The sequence below is a fragment of the Periophthalmus magnuspinnatus genome, chromosome 19, assembly GCF_009829125.3.
Source record: "Periophthalmus magnuspinnatus isolate fPerMag1 chromosome 19, fPerMag1.2.pri, whole genome shotgun sequence".
Classification (NCBI taxonomy): domain Eukaryota; kingdom Metazoa; phylum Chordata; class Actinopteri; order Gobiiformes; family Gobiidae; genus Periophthalmus; species Periophthalmus magnuspinnatus.
In genome coordinates this window covers 9,460,399-9,484,280 of record NC_047144.1, presented here as the reverse complement: position 1 = coordinate 9,484,280, position 23,882 = coordinate 9,460,399, and the positions used below count along the sequence as shown (strand labels likewise).

The window sequence follows — 23,882 nt, the reverse complement described above, 5'->3', positions numbered from 1 at the left end:
ACATCTGATTGGTCAATCCTACAGTGGGCGAACGTCTGTCTCTCTACGGCTCTGTTTTGAAACAGGAAACTTCAGTTTTTAATTTAAAGGTGAACAGATTTCTCTCCAAGATGTCTGGGGCAATTTTCTGTTAAACAATTCCGAGCACACAACGCTTAAGATGCTTTTTTATTTTATGACAATTTATTGATGAGAATTATGAAAATATAGCAAGTGAATTATGAAAATATAGCAAGTGAAAACAATGGCCCATGAGCTTGACTTCTTCCCTAGAAATATAAGATTATGTATGTAGTACTTCTGTGCACAGAATTAACCACAGACCATTCATAGAAGTATCTAGACAGTGATTAGGAAGCATACAATATGGACAACCCTACCTAACACCTGCCGCATACAGAACTGAGTAAAAAAAAAACAACAACAAAAAAACACCAGACTTACTTGGGATCACTGGCAATTAAAGTGCCGCCACATTTATGTAGGTGTTATTTAGTGTTAAATCTGGTCTTTTTGTGCGTTTGTGGTTTATTTTTCTCTAATGTATTTGAGCATTAATTTTACTAAATAAATGTACCCTTTTGGTTTTTGAACAACTTCATATATAACCTCATCATATCACTGAGTCAATACAATATAAATAACTACTGTAGATCAAGTTTTTAAACATTTTTTACAAAAATTAAATTGAATGCAAAGTGTCATCATTTATATTACATAATTAATAAGACAATTGTTTTCAAATTACAATTAAATATTCAGTGATACAGACATAGATAATGACATATTTGGTGTATTGGTTTGATCTCAAGTTTGATTTTCTATAAAAATTAGTTTGGTATTATTTATTTTCATAATCGTGCAAAATGTAAACAATAAATGATTAATATCAGATTCACAGAAGTCCTTGAATACTATGCTTTGGCATAAGCTAGTGGTTGGAGACAGAGCTGCTGACTGGAGGATGCACCAGCTCTTTAATCACCAGGGCCAGGATGTGGCACAGCTCCTTAGCCTAGGATAGAGAAAATACATTATGATTATCAAAATATAATGCAACAAAAATCTTAAACAAAAATAACCTGCAATACAATGGAACTGTTCCTATAATGAAATCTGACACATTTAAATTATTGATTTACTAATAATCAGTTTACACTTTATTATTATTATTATTATTATTATTATTATTATTATTATTATTATTATTATTATTATTATCATCCTCGAGCATCACTAAAATGTTCTCACACTAATCCACTGTCTTACCACTACAGGACAGTACCTGCTTGGTTTGAACTGAGAATTTCTTTGGCCGGACTGGATTTCCATAATCAATCTCCACTCCTGGAACTTTGCCCAGCTTCTTTGGGCGAACAGTCCGCATGGCCTGTATGTCCTCTAGGGTGATGTGGAACACTTGCTCCTGTTCATGACATACAAGACATTAATACTCAAAATATGATGTTTTATTGAGAAGTGTCTTATTGGGAGTACCTGGGTTTTGGGATGAATGAGCTTCACTCCATCCTGACTGATGCTGATGATACAGGGAGAGGGAACACCACGCTGGCTCACCTTCTCAGCCCAGAACAGGCTGGAGCCAAACAGGGGCTGAGAAATCATAAAGTCTATAAAAACATAAACAAGATCAGTCTGTAGAGAGTGGAAATTAATTATGTACTATGCAATCATGATTTATTCACAATGTAAATATTTACCTTTTAGTTACACTATAATAATTAGATCAAATGTAAAACAGTACAGCAACAAAACCTACCGATGAACTGGATCTTGGCTTCCTGAGGACTGAGACCCTGCAGTTGTGACATCTGCCTCATACAGAGAGAGAGGATTTCCTCCAGATGTCCCCCAGCCTCGTGGGAGGGCAAATACTGCCTCAGCTCCGCTCTGACAGAGGTGAATATCAAGAAAATATAGAGTCCTGATGAATTCTTACACAAACAGTGGTTAACAATGTTTTTTTCTTGCAAGAGATTTCCATAGTGCTAGGAGGGTTTAAACAAAAACACCAAAAGCAGAATGAAGTCAAACTTGTGACTCACAGTGATGGAGCACTGTGGAACTCATCGGCTAATCTCTGCAGAGCAGCCAGTTCTGCCATCTGCTGTACCCCTCCAGAGCCCAGAGGCATCTGCTGTTTCAGGTACTGCTCCAACAACTGCAATACAGAGTGTACATAGACATTTACAGTATCCACTGATGGCCACTGTGTACAGGGGAGTACACCCTGGGAGTGAGTGTGGACAGAGGAGAACCAATTGTACCTGCTGGTAGTGGAAGGTGATATACAGGTCATTGTTGAAGGACAGAGGGGTCCTCCAGATGAGCCTCCTCAGGGATAGACTAATGGAGAGATCGTCAAGGAGGAAGTCAAAGATGTATTCTTCAGGGTGGAGGGGTCTCGCCACGCCATCTGCCACACACACAATGTTGTAGATTGAGTGCCACTGTCTACCTATCCACTTGTGTCCTCCTTACTAGCAAATACTGACCTAGAGAGAATGGCCCCATACACAAGGACCTACACTCGATACTATTACTCTTACTTCTTGCATTGTTTATGTTAATTTGTAAAAACAGGTTATGATTTGAAATATTTATGGAAGCAAAAGCGACTTGTACCTTTATCTCGGTTGGCAATGATAGCAAACTCATTCACTTCAGCTGGGTCTATAATGGCCATCTCACTGCAGAGATCACTCACGACGTCTATAACCATCTAAAATGTGCAATATTTATGAGACACATAAACAGACTTAGAAAGACACATTTGTACAATCTTACGTTGAAGCTGCGGATTTTCATGGGGAACTCCACTTCTCCTGGAAGCTTGATGCCAATTCGCCGAGAGCTTTTTCCTGCCTACAGAGTCAAACACAACACTCTTATTATATGTTTGTAGACTTCAGGAAAAGTTGAAGGGTCAGGTGCACTTGCCATGAGAGCTTCCATTTCTATTTCAGAAGGAATGGTCCGACGGCCTCCAAAAGAGAGGGAGCGCTGCAGGTTTCAAGGCATACAGAGGCCAACTCTGAAAGACAAATGAAAGAATACTGATAAAGAACAATAGAAAGATAAAAAAAATCTAAAAGATCAATGTTTGACACTTTCAAAATCACTGATCACACCTTGGAAGCCTCTTACTGGTCTTCAGTATAATAAAGTTATGAAAACATTAATTATGGGTTAGCCATAACTGCTAACCATCCAAACACATAAACACATATAAAAACAATATTTGACATGATTTAAGAAAGTGAGTAAATTTACCCTGGTAAGGGTTGTGAGGGTTGCAGGCAAGTAACTCTAGGTGGTGGCAGAGGTATGGCTGGAGCGTCCCAGAGCAGGAGAAGAAGCCTGTGCAGAGGTTGAGCATCCTCCAGCCTGATGTGCAGCTGGACCTAAACAAAGATTTGTTTCATCCTTTTTATTATATTATTAAATGTATGATATTGTATGTAAAAACATAAACAACTAAAAGATCACTTACTTATTAGGGTTGTCTGTGATTTGCTTCACAATTTGGCAGAAGATTTCATCTCTCAGAAGTTCATTTTCCTTCCCCAGCTGAGCATAGTGGAAAAAGAGAAGAGTTTGAATAGATGGATATCAGATCAGAAAAGGTGCCAATGCTCACTCACCAGTAAGATGTGGTGCAGGCAGTTGGTTTGGCTGCTGTCTTTAGGAAGAGGTGTGTCTCCCATGAACTGCAGCAGGCCTGGAGGAGCACAATACTGATAAAATTATTGCTCTTTATAGGAAAATACTGTAAAAAGTATAAGACACAAAGATGGTTTATAACTACACCCAAATATACCCTATTCTCACCACAATGTTGCTAAATGAGAGCCATTCTGAGACAGTGGAGTTGCGAATATAATGTATTTTAGAAATTAAATAATAGCATGAAAGGAACAAAGAAACAACAAACTCACTGCAGAAGCACTCTAGCGACTGCTGGTTTAACTCTTGGTCATTGTAAAGAATGAGAGACTCCTGCAGAGGCACCTGCAAACCAACATACATAATGATAGTACAGCAATCTTGTGAAATCATATCACTCTATATTAGCAAAAATAATACTTGACTGGTTCTCTGTTAATCCTTCTCTTGTTATTAGACCTGTTCTGGTCCTCTAGGTAGGCTACTAACATACTACCATAGTGCACAATCCTTACATTAGTATATTTGACAGCCTCAGAAAAGCTCCTCCCAGTGAGTGGCAAGCCTTCTGTTCCAGTGCTTTTAAAACAAGACATGGCACAAGTTAGCACTGAGGATCTTTGTAATCCTGTACATTTTACAGACGTGATCTCACCGGAAGTATTTCATGGCAAACTCAGCCATAGGAGAGTAGGCCTCCTGTCCCTGGACAGAACTTCGTGGAGAGTTCTGACCCCAACCCTGAACTGAGTTGTGGATAGAAGGCTCTCTGCTGTCAGAAGGCGGTCCCAATGGAGATTGTCTCTGCTGAGGAGGCCTCTGTGACATGGGCCCCTGTGGTATGGGCCCTTGTGGTGTGGGCCCTGGGGGAGGCCTCAAGCTCCTCATGCTCTTCCTCCTCTCATCTCTTCGGTCCAGGTGCAGACCATGATAGTCCGGCGCAGCAGAAGGCTGAGTGAGTTCAACTGGGAACAAACCAGAGCGCCCTCCGGTGGAACCAAACATCCAGCCTGATGAACATAGGACAGTTAAAGAAACTAAGTTACACTTTATTTAAAAATGTGAAAGCTTTACAAAATAAGCATTTCTATGTTTAACAGCATTTAATACAGTGATACAGTCATTAGGAACATACCTGTCTGAAGTCCCTCTACTGCCTGCAGTCTGATGACATCTCCTCTGGTGAAGCTGAGCATGCTTTTGTCATCTGTCATGTGACTCTTTAGTGCCACCACGTGACCTGAGCCCTGTGGGAACGATGTTGTGAAGAGATATTACTATATATTATATATATATATTTATTTATTTATTATAACACAGCCCAGACTGCAGTAGACCACATTAAACCGGACTGGAATAGATTAATAGTAGCACACTGACCTGGATGAGTTCATGTAGAAAGAGTTTGATCATGGCATAGATTTGAGGAGCCCTGTTGGACTGAAGCACCATTTTCTCACTTTTCAGCTCCACCTCCACTTTGTCTGCACCTGTGAGCTCTACAGACATCATCTCTGCAAAACTATACCCATAAACAAAACAAAAACTAAAATAAAGGTAGCAATGTAACCAATTATTGCTGAAAACACCACAAATCCATCTCCTGCTAATGTGCATGACATGGCTGATACCTGTAGCTGCGAAGAAGTCGGAGGTGTTTGGGGTTAATTCCCGAGGCACGGACCACTTTGAGGAGGCGGATCCCTCGATGGGTCACCCCTAAAATCTGAGCTTCTTGACTGTCCACCTACACATCACAGTTTACTCAAAGTTTAATATTCAGGTTTCGTTCCTGTCATATTATACAAATGCCCATTTACCTTGACAGGAAATAGTCTGCTGAAGTAGTTCTCCCAGTTGTCCCGAGCCGCAATGACAATTCTCTTCTTCATGAAGTCATCCTGGATGGTGCTTATTGTTGTGCCGACATTGAAGTTGGCTAGCATGATTAGATGATTAGTTGAAACCTGTAGCCTCTTTATTTAATGCTTAAACAGCTAAAGCACAGTGTAAATGTGTAGTGTAATAAGAAGAAATTGTTTCTCACCAAGTAGATCTTTCATCTTCCTCCTCTCCTCTCGGCTGATTCGCAGGCAGCTGTCTGAATATGTGTCTCTCATGATCTAAATGACACGACAGATGTTATTAGAAATATTCATCAAGTTGAATAAACAAAGGTGAAGTCCTATGTACTAACCTGTTCACACAGCAGATTGAGGATATAGGCCCGGTTAAACAGTTCTTTGGGATAAAACACCTGAAAAGAAAGTTGATTAACGATAAGCACAATAAGTACAACATCAGCCTCTGTATGTGAGCGAATGTGAGAGTGAAGGGTTATCTGCATTATCTAAATGTTAATACAGTCATTGTCAAAGCATCACAATGTCCAAAGTAGAGTAATTCATTGTTTATGAAGTGCAGTCCATACAAGTGAATTTCTACGGTGCTGTAGATGTCTTATGTATTAAGCGTGTGTAGTCACCTCTTTACGTAGGAAAAACTTGCCCGGCAGTTTGGAGTAGGAAAGGTAGCTCTGAGGGAGGAAACGATGTAACCCAGAGGAAAAGCCTTCATCATCTTCAACTTCAATTCAGAAACAATATGTCAGAAGTAATAAATAAATAGCTGGTAAAGTCTTACTATACTCAAATTCTGTATCAACTAGTATATTAGATATAATAAGATATTGAGTATTTTTGGCCAGATAATGTTAATGAAAGTATTATCTTGGGCTGCAAAATAAATCTGGGATTAAATAGTTTTAAATTGTGAATGTTAAGATGTTTTTTTTTAATCAATACGTCTACTCATACCCTTCAACAGAAATTATGGGGAAAGAAGGCTCACATGGGCATCCTAATATAAATTAATAGGCAGAGGTTCCAATTCTGGAAGCCCAGGACAACAGACCCTTTTGTCCACCCTGTCAACTCCCTTTCATCTACCAGCTTCTCTTCTTGCCGAAAAAGAACATTGTAAGGAGCAGAGATTGGAAATTGGAAAATAGCATTTTGTCTGTGTAAAATTGCACTGGATTGGAATTTTCATGTGCTGTTTACACTTTTGTTTGTTTAATATGAAATAAATAAAAATGGAATTAAACATCTTGATCAGTTAAAAGGATGAGAGAAGGATTGATTTTTGCCATATCACCAAGCCCTAATAGTATGGTACCATCAGTTTAAAGTGGGGCTAAACACTAACTAATCTTTTTTTTTGCAACTGTGTACATGGCATATGTAGCATTCTCTACAGTTCCTAATCCATTGCTATACACTGGCCGTGAAAAATATAGCAAATGTAAAGTTCAAATCTGTTTTAAAAGTAAAGATCAAAGAAAGCACATGGAAGCTAAAAACCTCCTTACTGAGAGTGGGCGCAGCTGATTCCGGGGGATCCGGGATGCTCTGGGAAACAGGTGTGGGCTGAGGTGGAGGGGAGGTGGAGGGGGAGGAGCTACAGGAGGAGGGGGAGGAGCTTCGGGGGAGTTGGAGGAGGAGGTTTCTGCTTTGAGCGCTGGGAATTGAACAGCTCTTCCAAAGGGCGCTGTTTCTGCCTCATGTTGTTAGAAATCGCTCTGCGTCCCCTTGTGGACACAGGGGAACGTGGTGGTGAGGGGGTCTTGGGACGAGGTGGGGCCTGTTTAGGTCTTGACAGGAGGAGGCAAGTGGCGTCCACTGTTTCTATGAATCAAAGGTGATCGAATAAGGGTGTTTTTGAACAATATTGGAGCATAGTTTTTGATGTCCCTCACCTTTTGTTGCTCCACTGGGGATGCATTTTTCAATTTGTCCAGAGCCTCCTGTTTAGGGTCAGTCTTCTTCACAAACTGTTTTTTACTAGGTCTATAAAAACAGTTTTACATTTAATATTGAAAAAATAAAAGTGAACTGATGTTCCTACTACATTGTTAGATACTATATTTCCTGAAACTAACCTCGCAGGCTGAATGGACACTGCATCAGGAGAAGGACGGCTGTTGTACTGTTTGATGATTTCTCTGATGTTTGAGGTGGGTTCAGGGCGTGGTTGGGTCAGAGGGACAGGGCTTGGTTTGGGGGTGGTGTCTTCTTTGGCAGGAACAGGCTTTGGGCTCTTCGCTGTGACAAATGAGAAAAATAACAAATAAGTAGTTTTTACCTTTAAATAGATATAAACAGTAATTTGTTGTTACTTAGCCCACCTTTAGGTTTGGGTTTAACAGGGGGAGGAGAGGGACTGGGCCGAGGTGGAGAACGATGTTGTCTCACCGGGGGAGAGGAGGAAGAGGGGCGTGACACCGGATGCTGCTTCACAGAGGTGGCCTCTCCTAAAATGAATCAGAATTACAATAAAAATACAGAAAACTAACTCATCAATGGGTTTAATAGGGTTGAATTGTCTTGACAAGATGGCTAAGACTTTGATGAAACCAAATAATAATTAACACAATTATATAGTCTTCTGAGGAGTCTCTGGGTGGAAATGGTGTAATTACCAATCTTCTCAAAGAACTCCAACTTGTCCTGAACTGACTGTAGGTCTTCAGGGTCTGGTAAGTCCACTTCTCTCTCTGGCTGCAAATGAAACAAAATACCAATCAGTTTACTAATTCATAAAAACTTGTTACAATTACATTTTATATTGTTTTACTTTTACCTCCATTTACAATATATATAACTACTCTGAGAGAAAATATGGTACCTCTGGCTCAGGCTTCCTGACACTGGTGTTGCGTTTGAGGGGTGTGGTTTTATTTTTAGGGGGAGATGGAGGTGGGCGCGGTGGAGATGGTGATCTGGAGCGCTCTTTGGGTCTGTGTTGGGAACGTCTTCTCCTCCTCCTCTCCTCCTCTTCTCTCTCCTCCCTCTCTTCTCGCTCTTCTCTCTCTTCTCTCTCCTCCCTCAGCCCTCTTTGGCGCTGCTGTTTCCTCTGTTGCTCCTGCTGCTGGGACAGAGTCATGGCCTGCATAGTCATCTGCTGGGCCTGCTCCAAACACAGGACAATGGAGATTAAATGTATTTCACTCACATTGTACAATATGAGAACAACAGTCACCGCACCATAAGAACAGCCTGTTGGTTGATGAGGGCCTGTTGAGTGGCTGCCATCTGCATGGGGTCCGCCATGGAGGGGCCCATCATCGGGTTCATTGCTGGGTTCATCACCGGGCTCTGCGGCATCATCATGGCTAAAACACAGTGAGGGCGATTTATACTTTTGAGTTCATGAACAAGGTTAACCTTAATGAATGAACATTAACTTAAAGCATCTGAAAGAAGATAAGACGCAGTAAATACTAGGGTTTAAGAACTGAATTTTTAAAATGGTGGCACTATGAGCAGACACTGGTGTGGGGGTCACCTGGCATGGATGGCATCATAGGGTTGGTACCATAGAGAGGCATGGAGGGAGCCATTGGTGCTCCTGAAATGACATAAAAATACAGAACATAATAAGCACTAATATCCCACATACAGACAACCATTGACCCTTATTGACAACACACAAAATACTTACCCATTGGATAAGTAGGCATTGACATAGGTACACCTGAAAGATAGTTAAATTGAGTCAACTGTTAATATGTACTACTACCATACTTAGTGTGCTATGCTATTTATATGATCTAATAATCCAAATATTGAGTGAGAAACTTTTCATACCTGCTCCATAAAATCCATTGCGCATTTGTCCGACTCCTCCTGCTCCTCTCATTCTGCGGTTTAGCAGGGCCACTCGCTCTGCATCCTACACACAGACAGAAATCAGCTCCATTGGAGAGCACAGCAGTGAGATTCAGTAACACACTGACAAACACTAATTTATGAATTCAAAGAGGCCATTAATGGCAACTGCATCGTGGTAGAAAACACCTAAATATAGTTATACATGTAACTAATGATTTGATGTTGATAAATAGTTACTTTTTCTCTAATGGGATAATGTACTTCAGAATTCTTTTTTATATGAGGTGGTATGAGGTGGCAGAGCAGTTCATCCTGGTCTATTTCTAGACTGAGACAATCAGACAACTTAAAAACCTTAAAGTGTATATACAAGTTGTAAAAAGTCCTACAGAATTATTCATGCTACTGTATTTTGACAAACTAGTATTAATTAATTATTATATAAATAAACTGTTAGTTGTTAGAAGGAAAACGTTATACATTAATCAATATGCTAGATGCCTAAGTTCCCTGGGCTCTACAGTGAATTTCAGCCAACCATTAACTTCACGATGAGGGCGTAAACTTGATCAATATTTGTAGATTTTCTGTTTGGAATTTTCATTTCTTTGAGTGAAGGTGTGTCTTCTTTCATTTAGTGTGCTTAAAGTACATACTACACAAATTGTGGTCATGACTAACCGGAGGCCCATTATCCAGCACTGGCTCAAACAAGTTGTCAACATAGGCATCCATCTGCCGACCACGACCTTCCTGTGGATAGTCTCTTCTCCAGGGGTTTGCTTCTGGTGATGGGAGCTCAGGGGCTTGCATGAGAGGAGCTGGGGGGATAAATCCATCCAGATCTGAAGAGGCAGTCCTGGGTAGAACAAAGGCTGTCAGACTTCAGACTAGAAATATGGGGTGTATTCAAACTTCAACCCAAAAGCAAACCTGAACTAGACAAGGGCTAAAATATGAGTAAAACAGGACCAAACCAAGTCTGCATCAGGAATAAACTGAGCGCAAATAGTGACAAGTGTGAATGCACCCTAAAAGAAATGTTTTACCCAAATTAGACTAAAGTCATATAATACCCTAATCTATAATTCACAATATGAGTAATTGTCTTTTTTAGAAACTTTCTAACCACTTTTTTATTAGCAGACTAAACTGAAGGCATAGCTGTAACTCACACCATCACCAAAAGAACTACAAAATGTGTAAAATGTGAATTTAATAGTCTGTGGTTGGCACCTGTCTCCATGAGTGAAGAGGTAGTCCGACTGTGACGAGGGGGTCCCAGGGGGGAGTGGCACTTCTGCCTCCGCTCCAGCCAGAAGATCCATGACAAAGTCGGAGCCCGCCAGATCTGTCCAGGCTTCGTCTGCAAAGAGTGAGACTGACCAGCCCTGAAGCGCCTCCGTTACCCCTCTATGGGACACAATGAAAATTACAGGGAATAAATTAAGAATTGGGTTTGGGAATGCAAGGAAATAGACAATAGCGCCAAATATCACAAATATCTAATCAAGTAATGCTGTGAGATGATAATGCTATTAAGGAAAAAAGAGCGTTTGAGTTCAATGACCTGAAATGGAGAAGCCATGAAGACAGCTGCTCCCCCGTGGTCCAGGAGTCCACTTCTGCTGTCATTTTCTCATCTGGAGGAGAGATCTTAATTGTCAAATGGTGACATTTTTTTATGATTGCTGTGTTGTGGGTGTATGGAGTGACCGTTGAAGGTATGGACTTCCAGCAGCATGCCACTCCTCTTCTGGTTGGAGGTCCACTCCAGTTGTGTGGGGGGGTAGATTCGGGCACTGGGAGGGGGCAGCTGTAGTGATGTCAGCAGTTTATGTTGGCACAGAGAACAGTACTGGTCTGGAGCCTGATCAGAGACATATCTGAAGAGTGAAAAAATCAATAATTAATTTGGTCAATTAATAATTTTATTTATGTGCATATAGGTAACACATACTTGAGCAGAGGCCTGTCCAACGCTGGTGAAGGGGAGAAGGCACTGAGGCAACAGGCCAGGAGCAGCCAGCCCCTAAGCCCTCTCTGCTCGTCGTTCTGCTCCCACGTGTGGTACACCAACTGAACCAAGATCTCATCTCTTAAAGCTGGACGGCTCTGGCACTTCTCCACAATGAAGTTCCCCAACACCTGCTCCTGCCAAAAGTTCATGTCCTGCTCACCAGTGAACCGAAGGATCTGAGGAAATCACAGGGTAAACAGCGTAAATCACAGAGAATATCGAGACAGAGGGCAGAAAGTACTGATGATATTGTAACCGCCCCCAGTACCAGTTTGTTCAGGTCCAGGGCACTTCTGGCATCGTCTTGCCCCAAAGGAGTGAGTGGTCTCTGGAGCGGGAGACCCTGAGGCTGGCACCATGTGTCCTGACAGACACAACACAAAAAGACATACAATTTCAGTTGGATGAAATGAATACAAGACAAATGCATTGGTACAAAGCACAGAACAGAACTGGATTAAATAATGGTTTAGTAGAGGCAAGCACAATGATGAGTCTATAAAAGTTATTATTGTCTTTTAAAGGCTTTGTCATAATAATCATAATAATAATGAGTGAAATTACCAAGTAAACCAAATAACTGCATATGAAGCAAAATAAGTATGTTAATAATCAACAGTGAAGAGATAAAAACATAATGGAAATCGATGATTGACTCTCTTACACTTACCTTTAATAAGGTCTTGGCATACCGAGAGAATGGATAACGGTCGATATCTGAAGGAAGGCTGAGCCTGTGTTCAGACCTAACCTGTGGGGAGGCCACTACAGTGACCTCAGACCCCTGGACCCGTCCTATACCCAACAAATTTTAAAAATAATGCAAGTAATAAGAAAATAATATACTGCACTGAATGTCTCGAATGATGGTTTAGAAATATGTTAACCTGGTCCGGCCTGGAGTCTGGCAGAAAGCTCGGCTGGGATCTCCAACAGCCCCACATCCTACACAACAACAGAACAACACTCGTCTCTTTCTTTCTCCAAACATCACCAAGAAAGCTTCATGGAAAAAAAAAACTTTCAGGGAGCTATTGCTATAAATGTAAGCATTTTACCATAAATTATTTTGGTAAAATCATGTTGGATTTTATTATTGCACTCTGTAAAGCACTTTGTGATTTTTATCTGTGAAAGATGGTTTATAAAAAAAAATTCTTACCCACTTAAAGTATTAATTATTTTTTCAATAAAAATAAATCCCAATATTATCTTTTGTTAATTATGAAAATGTCAAGGGCATAGATATCTCTTACCATACTTGGGAGGATAGACTTTGCCTTGGTCACCGCCTTTGTTTTTTTCTTCTCTTGGAAATCCTGAAAACACAGGTGTAACCAACAGAGCGAACTGTCAGTCTTTATTCACCATTTCTAAGACCAGGTTGAACCATTTGCGCCGTCACTGCTGATTATTTCTTAAGTCCAGATCTGAGTTATTCTTAGGTACTAGTGTTAAATAGTCCACACCCTTAGCAGGCCCTGCCCCCTTCAATGGCTCCAAAAGTCCAACACTATTAATTTATCACAGGGTTTACAACATGTCTCAAATGGTTATTTCATTATTAGGTACAGTACATGTTTGTTGGGGTAGATTATGTTCCGTCATAAAAATACGTATTATATGTGACAATTATTTATTCTTTAGTTTTAAAATAATCACAAAGCTTGGTTCCCTCTGACCAATTAAAAAGCCCTCTGTATAGTGCCCAGTTCAATTAATCTATCCAAAACAGAAACAAGGAAGTATAGTGCTGTTATTTTTTTATTTTAATATTTTTTATTAAAATGAATTTAGAAAGTATATAGTAAATCTACAGACTGTTCTGTTCTCTTCATTTGTTTATATGTGGCAAAAGTATCTATTTAAAACATTTTTAGATTTTCACAACACAACAACAATATTTTTCTGGATGAACTATGATAATTGTAATATTATAGCATTATATAACCCCTTTAATTAAGCATTTGGAATCTATATTTAAATGAAACATATATAGATGTCACCCATATATACAGTGAGGTTACAGGGAATATCTACTGACTAGCCCGTTACCCGACACTGACCTGTTACTGAATGTTTTCTATTATTTAAACTGTGTCAAACCCTTTAAAGTCATAATGTGAGGGCAGAGAAACTATTTTATAGATAGAAAGAAATAGAGAGGTGAACCAGACGGCCTACCTGTCAGAGTAGAGCAGCCACAGGGTCAGAGTGGCTCCGGAGGTGGAAGAAAGATACACTGCTTCATGTTTCACTTAAGAGAGGGTGAAGTCCAAAACGGAAAGGTGTGTACGGGACGCATGCGTCAGGTGAGATAAGAGTATGTTTACAGATAGTAATAATATAGAAGTTAAATATTATTGAATGTTTAAGTGATAGTATAAAAGTGATTAAATATGTAAAATAACTAGACAGAAAAGAGCCATCAAATGTGTCTCCTGACTCCACTGAACTAGGCTTTTATAATGACCTTGTTAGAAGGTTTTATTAAATCTGAATGTCTTACTAGCTTAATCTCTCCTTACATGATGATGTGATATTGGTTCAGGTTTATAGCCCAATAAAAGGTGCAAACACTGCGTTTCTTAGTAACATGAGTGCTGTGGGTGGGTCAGCGTGGTGTGAGAGTGGGATCTATGTGTGCCACTCAAACCTTCCTCCAGTGGTGCTGTTTGATGGTGTTCCTGGTGATCATTATTGCAGCCCAGAACTGAGTAATGGTCTGCCTCAGCCTCTTGTAGTACTTCCTACAGGTGATAGAGGGCAGTGTTAGATCAGCGCTGGTTGGGTTACAGCCTGAGGGCAGTTCACAGAACTCCTCTGATCCAGTTTCAGCTTTTACAACAGAAGTCAAACTGAACCCAAGCCTGGCATGTCTCTGCTTTGGTCATAAGATGGTTGTGTTCAGGTGTGCAATGCGCACCTGGCCTGGTGTCCACGGATGTGGCTCTGAATGACGATGGCTTTCTGTTTGAAGAAGCGAAAGTTCCTCCTGCACAGGAAGCCCCTGATGTTCCTCTGAATAGTGATGGCTGCCCAAGTCTGAGTGCTGCTCCACTTGTCCTCCAGCAGCTGGTACAGACGCTCCTTCAGGAAAAGCTGAGTGCACACATTAGTATTTGCAATAAATCCCCCATGCAAAAGGAAATCAACCACTTATATTGCTACTTTGAGAATGTAAAAAATGCAGATTGATGAATTGACATCATTGGCAGTATCAAAGCTATTTGAAAGCAAATATTCCCAAAATCATCACTGAGGAGCAAACTACTATATGGATCTGCAGGGAAGTGAGGAAAATTAGATTTTAAGATCTAATAACACAAATAGTTAAGAATGTTTCAGGCTTAGTACTTAATTAGGAGGGTTAGGAGTTAGGGTATTAATTAAGCTGTTAGTAAGCCTGAATCATCCTTAACAAACTATTTCTTCATTAAGAATTAAACCTTGTTTCAGGTTTATTAAGGCTTGTTTAAGGTATAGTTATTAGTTTTACATGTGAACTGTGTGTGTGTTTTCTCTTTTTACCTTGGTGAGTCCAAGCTGATACTGTCCTGCCTCTGCTCCATTTGAGTTCAGCAGAGCCACAGTCTGCTCCCTGTCTGAGCCTTGACTGTCCCGTAGGTTCAGCAACACCCCATATCTGCAACACAGCGCTATGTCACATTCACTATAAAGCATCAAAGATTCTGCAAAAGACCAAAATGCCTGAGAGACACAAGTGTATGCCTATTATGTATCACATAACCATTACTACTATTGTGTGTGAAAGAAACTATACTGTATGTCAGTGCATTCGAGTTTAGCACTTGCACTGCACGTACTGCACTGCTACACTCTTCATATAGCTTTGCTCCACACATTGCTTTACCCTTTATCTATAAAAAAACATTACACAAACCACAATCAAATCATAATAACACCCAAATTAACCCATAACTGATCTATTAGGAGTGTTTGTACCTCTGCATGAAGTGGGAGTACTGAATCCGTATGGGATAGCCCTCTTTTCGGATGTGGATGGTTTCCAGGATCCCAGCGTGTCTGAGCTGAGCTGACATGTAGTTCAAGTCAAATATCCCTGGAAGCTAGAATTTTGAGAAATTAGAATTATATATATATATATATATATATATATATATATATATATATATATATATATATATATATATATATATATATATATATATATATATATATATATATATATATATATATATATATATATTAAAATGAATAAAATGTATTCACAGTTTTACGTAATCCATGAATACTGACCTTCACATAGTTTGGTTTGAGACAGCGGATAAAGGTGGTTTTGCATCTGTAACACAACACAATGTCACATCCACACAATTCTGCAGTATAATGTTTTGAATGTATCCAATAATATATATATATATATATATATATATATATATATATATATATATATATATATATATATATATATATATATATATATATATATATATACACATACATATAAAAAACCCTGTGTCATAAGGTGCTGTACCTTTCGAGACGTTGTGTGAGTTCACTAAGTGACTGAAGGAAGTGGGAGGCTGCAGTGGTGGGCTGCTGGCGGAGGCCCTTACTCCTCCAGCCCAGCTCCCTCTGCTGGATGTACCCCTCATGGACCTTCCTGAAGAGCTCGGACACCATCTGAGACAAGTGGATATAGTCACTCACTCACCACCCTCTCTGGATAAACGGTCACTTCTTTGAAATAAAGTCTGTTTACGTTCAGCCGACTTTTGGCAAAAAGCTCCAAGACCTCTGTTCGGAACTGATCATGGTTTTTATTCAGGAAATTTTGAACCTGAAAACATGCAAACAGAACTTTCTCTATAACTCAAACAAGAATTATACTATGTAATCTTTAATCATCATGCTTTTGACAAAAATAAAATACCCATCTTAAATTTCTTGAAATAAAGAAAGCATTTAGTTTGTTTAATTATGTTGTTTCCCCACCTGGTAGGTCACAGCTCCGGCGTAGTGATACACTGTGAACACAGGCATGGGGCTCTTGGGCTTGGCATAGAATGGGTTGTTCCCATGGTGATAGTGGCATTTCTGAAGGAAAGTGTGGTCCGTAGCCTAAAAAAAACACATCAGCTGAGTTTAATCAGGACCACAAACACACCTGTAATGTGTTCACAAACCTGGGGCAGGCAGGTTTGGTCATCCAGGATGCGGAGAATGCCATGAGGGCGAGAGGAGATGAGATCTACGCAGGAAGTTGAGTTTTTGAGAGGCATTGGATACCACTGAATCTGCTCTGTATGGTATTCTTCCTGCAACAGCCCAAGCCCAGAAAGACAGGTAAGATAAAATACACTATAATGTTAGGGAATGTGCATTTTTGTAAATTTCATCACAATCAGTTGAGCTTTCTTTCAGGTGCAACTGTCATCTTTGCATTAAAAGTCTTGCATAAAGTGGAACAAACCTGTTCCTGAGTGAGGACGGCCTTGTTGACAAAGTGCTGGAGTTGTTCGTTGGCAAAGTTTATACAAAGCTGCTCAAAGCTATTCACTGCCAAGTCCTGTACAAACCCACATTAATTCAGTTATAATACAATATAAATTTGTTTGTTACTGTACACTTTATACTCTGTTGTTTTTACTTTGCTTTATACATTTATTAGTGCTAAAGTAGCACACAGTGAGCTACTTAAGTAGTAAAAACATTGCCTAATTAACCAAAAATTTTCCATCCACAATATGACCATGTAAAATGTACCCAAACGCGAACCTCAAAACCATAAATGTCCACAACGCCCACTGTGCTGTCCATCTCTGCAGGACTCAGCCAATCGTTGATCTGTTCCAGCAGCCAGTGAAACAGCACCGAGTACAAGGCTTTGGCAATGGCATCTCTACAGAAAAATAGCACATAATTTTACACTTTACAACTGCAAAAAAGAAATCAGGTGAACGTTATATATTACAGGGGTTGAACGTTACCTGGATTCAATGGCACTTTCCACAGAAAGAGGGCAGTAGATTCTATCATAAGTGGTTTCCTGAAAATGAAAGAAGCTGTCAGCTCAAAGGCCCACAAAGATGCCTGACGCTTCTTTTACATAGTTTGACCTAAACCTCAATATTTAACATAAATTGTGTTGAACTTAACCAGTTCAAAAGGATGTGATACTTGCAGTGCAGTTATTATACAGTGAGTCTTATTGTGCCATAAATATTACCTTATTCCAAAGAGACAATGGGTTAAGATAGATGGATGGATATGGTAACTCTGGATCCAGCATAATGAATACATTTACTGACATTTTATAAACTCCAGTTATAACCAGGTTACTCTAAGTGGTCTAATGCATTAATTGGTACTGACAGTGACTCGGTGTGTGATGACAGTTTGGAGGGCATCAGAAGAGACCTGCAGCAGGGAGCCCACCCTCCTGGCCTCACACTGGCTGAAGATCCGGGCCACCTCCAACGACTCGCTCTAAAACAGAACTCCATCAGGAAAATCCTATATATCTGGAATGTTAAACTATGAAGCAACTGCACACAGTTGTATAGCTAATGAAAGAATAATTTTGGTCACATTAACTTCATCATTCAGAAAACTGAATTTCATAATTTTATAAATCTACTAGAGAAATTGTAACATTTGTCACTGTTGTTGGGTAATTACAGTTGACATGTATTGAAATAGTTATATCTGCTAAAAGTATGTTTATTATAAGCTGTAAAAATGATAAATGAACTGAACATGGGGTAACAGAGGGTCAAAGCTTAGTGGCACTCCAGCACATGCCATGGCTAACCTCGTAGGAGCTGAAGCAGATGTTGCCCAGCTGCAGAATGGATGACAGGATGGCCCACACTGTACTGATCTGATCTGGGTGCAGACCAATGGTTTCAAAACATTGAACCAAAAACAGGAAGTCCTGTTTATCTTGCTTTCCCTTCAGCTCACAGGCGCCACCCTGAGGAGGATAAAATGATCAGCAAAATCAATTTGAATAGTTAACATGAACAATTGTGATGTGCTGTAAAAAATAAATAAATAAATAAATTTGTTTGCCAAATGGGTCACATAGCTATCAACATGTTGTTCTATTGCCAATTAAATCACGGTAACTGTAGCAATAAAACATCAAAGTTTTAGACCTGGTTGAGGTAGTAGTAGGTCTCAGCTCCTTGTAGATACAGTTCCTCTTTGTCCCATTCGTTCATTCCAGCCAACATCTCATAGAACACATGGAAGTTCCTCTCCTCGCTGGCCTGGTGCACATACACAATCCTTTCATAACCACTTTAAATGGCTTATGGGTAACTTCACATTTAGATATGATGATTGGCCAAACCCAGTGCTAAATTATGAATCAGTAAATTATGAGAATCCTGGATGACGTCCTTCGTGTTTTGCCCAGAATGTTCAAACTGGTCTATTTTGTATTTGTTCAATAATATTTTACTGAAAAAAAAAAAAAAAAAAAAATGTGGCAAGTAGTTTGCAATAAATCTTACCTGGAATACCACTCTCGACTTCTCGAGGAGATACTGGGAGAGAGAGGTTCCAACAACAGACCCCCTGTAAACCAGATGAGAGCTTAGGGGCCAGTCCAAGTGAGTAGCTGTTATACTGGTTACTCACCGCAGGATGTGTATGTGCAGGTATTTACCAAAGCGACTTGAGTTGTTGTTGAGGATGGTTTTGGCATTTCCAAAGCTTTCCAGGATATGAAAGACCTCCATGGGCTGTTTATGTTATAAAGAAAGGAGGCAAAGATCAATGTGATCAAAATTGTGTGTGATGTCTGTTATCAATGACTTTTTTAGCATTACTCAAACCATCCATTTATGAGAACTGCAGAGAATAATATTGCAATTCATTTTTGCAGTCTATCCATCATCTAGAAGATATGTTATTTGTTTTATTTGCATCTAAATTTCCAATTTAGGACAAATAAAGTGTTAATTAACTGAACAGAATTCACCTGCCGCAAAGTGCCATTTCCCTCCTCGTACATGCAACTGAGGTAGTGCACAATCAGCTTGGTAGCTTCAGTCTTGCCAGATCCACTCTGTCCACTAGAAATTAAAAATATAATGTTTATATATTAGAAGAAAGCTATTAAAAAAATGTATATGACAAAGTTCTACATTGGGTAGTAAAGCATCTTAAAGGAAACATAACAAAATCAGCTTTAATGAGCATTTAATCATGTTATAATGTCTCCCCCATATCATTTTCTTATTTATTTCTTACTTACAATTGTGTTTTAATTGATGCATTTGAGGTTTGAGAGCTCAGAAAATTTCAGTTTGCACCTACACCTTATTCTTGTCAATGGCCCTTTTACCTACTTGGGTCAATCTTTTCAAAAATAAAATAATGTGAATAAAAATCTGCTGCTGTAGATTTGAACAGTAAGTAAATAGGTATTTTACTGTGATTTAGTAAGATACGGTCAATATTGAACAACAATGAGCTATATATGTACTTTAATACTATACCAATACAGAAAAATAAGGGACTACCTGACAATGATGCAATGTTCTTGTGAGGAAACCTGGGAGTGTTTATAAGCTGCGTCTGCTACAGCATACACATGACTATAACGAGACAAAGAGCAGGCATTTCAGGGGCAGGAAACAGCACTTCCACTGGACAGATAAGACTTGTGTGTGTGTGTGTGTTGAAGTGTGCATGTGTGTTTACGGAGGGTTCCTGTGCTGTTCCTGGCCCTGGTATCTCAACCGCAGCTCCTCCGTGTAGATGTTAAGAGGCTTGAAAGGGTTAATGGACAGCAACATGTTTCCAATGTAGGTCTAAGAATATACACAACAATGTTTTGTAATGGTCTTGGTAGCTGTAGTTTGATATTATGTCACAGATTAAATCATTAACCAGACACAATAAAATTGATTTGATTTTAACGCTAATCTAAAAAAGTTAAATACTACTGGAAAGGTTTCCCAATCACCAAATAAAACATTGTGATACCCCTAAGGCTCTATATACAGTTATTCATTTTGGATCAATTTGTACCTCAGCCAGAACAATATGAGTAAAACTTACATAAATACTGTCCCGTTGAAATCTCTTTCTCAGATTTAGTAACATAGAGCTCTCACTCACTTCTCTAAAATCAATACAAAAGGATATATTTTATTGTAAGACTTGTGAAATTGCATTACTTTAAGTGAACATTTACTCTAACTGGGACAGATCCTCCAGCTCATCCACCTCCACAAGCCTGTTACTACCCGGCAGCACCACCTTTGATACAAAAGAAAAACAAGATAAGCCATATTATAGGACATCACATGTCACATGTCTATTGCCCCTGTTTAACTAGAAAACAGCAATTTAACTCTAATATGCTATTGCTATTTGCTAATGCTATTTGATGTACTAAGATTATTTACAGGAGTCTTAAAAAGTGAGCTTTAAAATTTGTGAGGGAAACCCAATGTTTTCTAATCGTTAGCTTACTTACAAATTGCATAATATGTCTTTTTTAATGATGTGATTAAGTAAAAAGGACAACAATATACCTACCTGTGTGCTTGAGCAGTCGGTGCCTCCAGCATTTCTTGAGTGGGGTCTCAGACTCCCACAGACCCCTGCCTTTGTCGGGCACAGTCGTCTTAGCCTGTCTCTCGTCTTCATACACTGTCCATCGGGTCAGTTTCTCCACTGTCTGATGGGGCGCAGCAGATTCTCAGCCCGCAAACCAGTTCTAAAACAAACTAATTATTATTTCTGTAATAATACAATTTACTCAAAAGTGCACAATATAACTGGATTTGTCACTTGCTTGTCTCCATGGAGATGTTATTGCTTCCTGAATGTCCCACAATAGTGCATTAAAGTTGTCTATCCTGAATGTATTCATTTTTTGTGTTAGTGTTCTTCAAAAATTCGACTCTTAATGGCCTTGCTGCATCACCTGCTTATCTACTTGCAGAAAGATTTGTTCAATATTATACTGTGGAACATTTCAGGCAAAGATATGACATCTCCATAGGGACAAGTAGGTGCTGGACACTCACCAGAAAAGTTACATAGTACACCTTTAATGATAACAATTGTATATGTTCCTATAGGGTACCTGAGGGTCTCCACTCATGCAGGGATTTTCCGCCCAGTGCATGTCTGGCTGGATGATGGTGTACAGCCCTCTGTTCCCCATGAGCTCAGCCACTTCCCTGTCTGTCTCCTCTTCGTACAAGGATCGCACGTTTGCTACTCTCAGTCCCGCCTGATTCATTTGAAAGCATGGAGTAGCTTCAGATTGAGTAGGAACAGTTTCAAGGCTTCTTGCAGGTATGGTACTGGAAGAGGGGCCCATTTTTGCTCTGGTTGATTGTAAAATACCACTGTCTTTCAGGTTTGCGATAGCTACCTTTTTGTGGCATTTTCAGAAACTTCTGATGTGCCCGGTGAATCTCTAAACTCTCTCTCTGTCCTATCCTCCACAGCACTCAATACCTGCTGGCAGTGTTTTCTTGAGGGATTTGAGGAGGGTAAGGTCAGGTTTGACTGAAGGACAAGCCGGGCACCTGGTTTTGGAGGTTTGGACTCTCCATTGATAGATGTTCCTTCATTAGACCCAGATGTTGTAGATGTTCCCTCAGTGGTCTTGGGTTTGGAGCTGTTGATTTTGTTCATTCTTGGTAAAACAAACTGCAAATTTTGCCTCTAGTTCTTTGTCTCCTGATGAAGTGCATGCTCCTCTAAGCCTAATGACCCCTTCAGCAAGGGTTCTCCGAAGCTTTCCTTTTCTTACTGGCAAAAGTTGTTTTGCCGGCAACTTTGACAGCCATTCTAGTTTAAACAAGTTACTTCTAGGTTTACTTTGGTTGCGTTTTTCCTGTCTGAACCGAGAGCCAGCGAGACAGCCCAATAGCTTTTGCCCAAACTGAAATCTTTTTCCTCAAATTACAACCTCTGTGCATTTTCTTCTGAATCCAACCGGACATTTTGTGAAGTGTCGTCATGCCTTTTTTCCCTGATATTATTTGTTTTGTGATTTTGCTAGTTTCACTGTCCCCATTTACACCTTTAGGTTGAGACAGGTCCTCTCCTTGCTTGGATTTGTTCAGTATCATGTGGGTTTTCTTCTGCAGTGCCTTCATCTGAGCCTTCTTCATGAGAAAACTCTGGTCTGGACCTCCCTTCTTTTGGTCTTCACCTTTCCCTTCAGACTCCAGAAGTGTTTGTAAGTCTTTACTTTTGTTTTTCAGCAGCTTCAATTGGTCTTGAGCCTTAATGGCTGTGGATAGATTTGGCTCTGTCATCTCCTCCTCATCCTCTTCTTCCTCACTGGGGTTATCTGTGCTATTCTCATGAACGGTCTTCTTTGTAGGTTCAGTTTTTTTTGACCGACCCCCAGGAGCTTGTTTTTTACTCTTGGATTTTTCTTGCTTTTTGAGAATTTTTAGATTTTTCTTCTCTTCTTTTGCCTTCTGCTTGGCCTCCTTCTCCAGTCTTTGCCTCTCTGCTTTTGCCAAACGTTTTTCTTGTTTTTCCGCCTCCTTGTCACCCTTGTTTTTCCTAAACATCTTTTTGCCTTGCACTTGCTTCGAAGCTTTACTTTGTCCAGTTTTTCTGCGTGATCTAGCGACAGGTTTCTTGGTTAGTTCTTCATCACTTCCATCTGTGCTATCAGATTCCAAACTGTCTCCATCTTGTTGATTTTGTTGTTTATTTAAAGGTTCTGGGCTTTGTTCCTCTTCAGATTCGCTGGCAGCTCTATCTGAGTCACTTTTCGTTTCAGATTCTTGTTCGTCTGTAGGTTTTATGTCCTGATGACGCTTGTGCTCGCTCTCCTCACTTCTGGTAGACCTGGTAGACCTGTCCTGCTCACTGCTGTGCTCCTCCTCCTTTTGCTTTTCAGAATCCGATTCAGTGGCCTCCTCTGAGCTTTCTTCACTACTCTCTGATGCCTTGTCGCTCTCATCTTTAGACTCATTGTCCCTCCTCTTGTTCACCGTTTTCGAGGGGGGCTTTTGGCTGGCCTCCCTGGACTTCGCTGCAACTCTTACATTAGTCTTACTTTTGCTGCTGTTTGCCTTCTCTGTGGACTTTGCAGTTTGTTTGGACTGGCCTCTTTTAACTTCATCCTTTTTATGCACTCTTTTAGTTTCACCCATTTTTGGCAAAGTCGTTTTTTCTTTTGGTCTTGCATTTTTGGGATCTTTTGTTGTTGTTGCAGATTTCCTCTTCGATGCATGGACCGTACTTGCAGACTTAGCAAGTGGCATACTTACTCCATAAAATAAAATCTAAAAGGAAAAGGTATTATTATTACATAATCAGATACTTCTCCAACAAATTCTCAACCTCAAACCAAATATGTAACTGTCTCCCTAATGTTCTTTGGAAAGCAAAAATAAATAAATAAATAAAAATCAACATTTAATTGGAATAATTTTATTAAATGAAAGCAGTGTCCATATCTAAGCAAGCAGTAATGAAAAGATATCTTGACCTAAAAGCAGCTGTGGAAGATCCTG

The 23,882-nt window shown here is 39.8% G+C and overlaps 1 protein-coding gene across 1 annotated transcript; it reads right to left on the bottom strand.

Moving 5' to 3' along the window:
* Positions 1 to 183: 183 nt before the first annotated feature.
* Positions 184 to 23,519, bottom strand: myo15b (myosin XVB). The gene is made up of 67 exons (XM_055229830.1): positions 22,425 to 23,519; positions 21,476 to 21,625; positions 20,576 to 20,640; positions 20,500 to 20,503; positions 20,080 to 20,189; positions 19,899 to 19,976; positions 19,355 to 19,448; positions 19,012 to 19,115; positions 18,885 to 18,948; positions 18,525 to 18,638; positions 18,179 to 18,340; positions 17,740 to 17,853; positions 17,355 to 17,413; positions 17,143 to 17,266; positions 16,838 to 16,933; positions 16,551 to 16,682; positions 16,360 to 16,485; positions 16,127 to 16,204; positions 15,899 to 16,047; positions 15,661 to 15,706; positions 15,346 to 15,470; positions 14,911 to 15,025; positions 14,306 to 14,481; positions 14,036 to 14,129; positions 12,636 to 12,698; positions 12,267 to 12,324; positions 12,050 to 12,174; positions 11,648 to 11,743; positions 11,320 to 11,555; positions 11,076 to 11,245; positions 10,930 to 11,002; positions 10,596 to 10,772; positions 10,041 to 10,218; positions 9,336 to 9,420; positions 9,190 to 9,222; positions 9,034 to 9,096; positions 8,733 to 8,860; positions 8,374 to 8,655; positions 8,168 to 8,246; positions 7,874 to 7,999; positions 7,628 to 7,790; positions 7,424 to 7,535; positions 7,161 to 7,329; positions 7,058 to 7,129; positions 6,173 to 6,273; positions 5,885 to 5,944; positions 5,735 to 5,810; positions 5,508 to 5,626; positions 5,319 to 5,434; positions 5,068 to 5,209; positions 4,823 to 4,934; positions 4,343 to 4,697; positions 4,203 to 4,266; positions 3,960 to 4,032; positions 3,666 to 3,742; positions 3,515 to 3,591; positions 3,295 to 3,425; positions 3,130 to 3,167; positions 2,962 to 3,024; positions 2,809 to 2,886; positions 2,647 to 2,743; positions 2,289 to 2,437; positions 2,067 to 2,182; positions 1,781 to 1,911; positions 1,498 to 1,631; positions 1,286 to 1,426; positions 184 to 1,015 (listed from the first exon to the last, which is right to left on the bottom strand). The coding sequence occupies exons 1-67, from the start codon at positions 23,517 to 23,519 to the stop codon at positions 932 to 934; spliced, it is 8,496 nt and encodes a 2,831-aa protein (XP_055085805.1). The 3' UTR covers positions 184 to 931.
* Between the last annotated feature and the right edge of the window lie 363 nt (positions 23,520 to 23,882).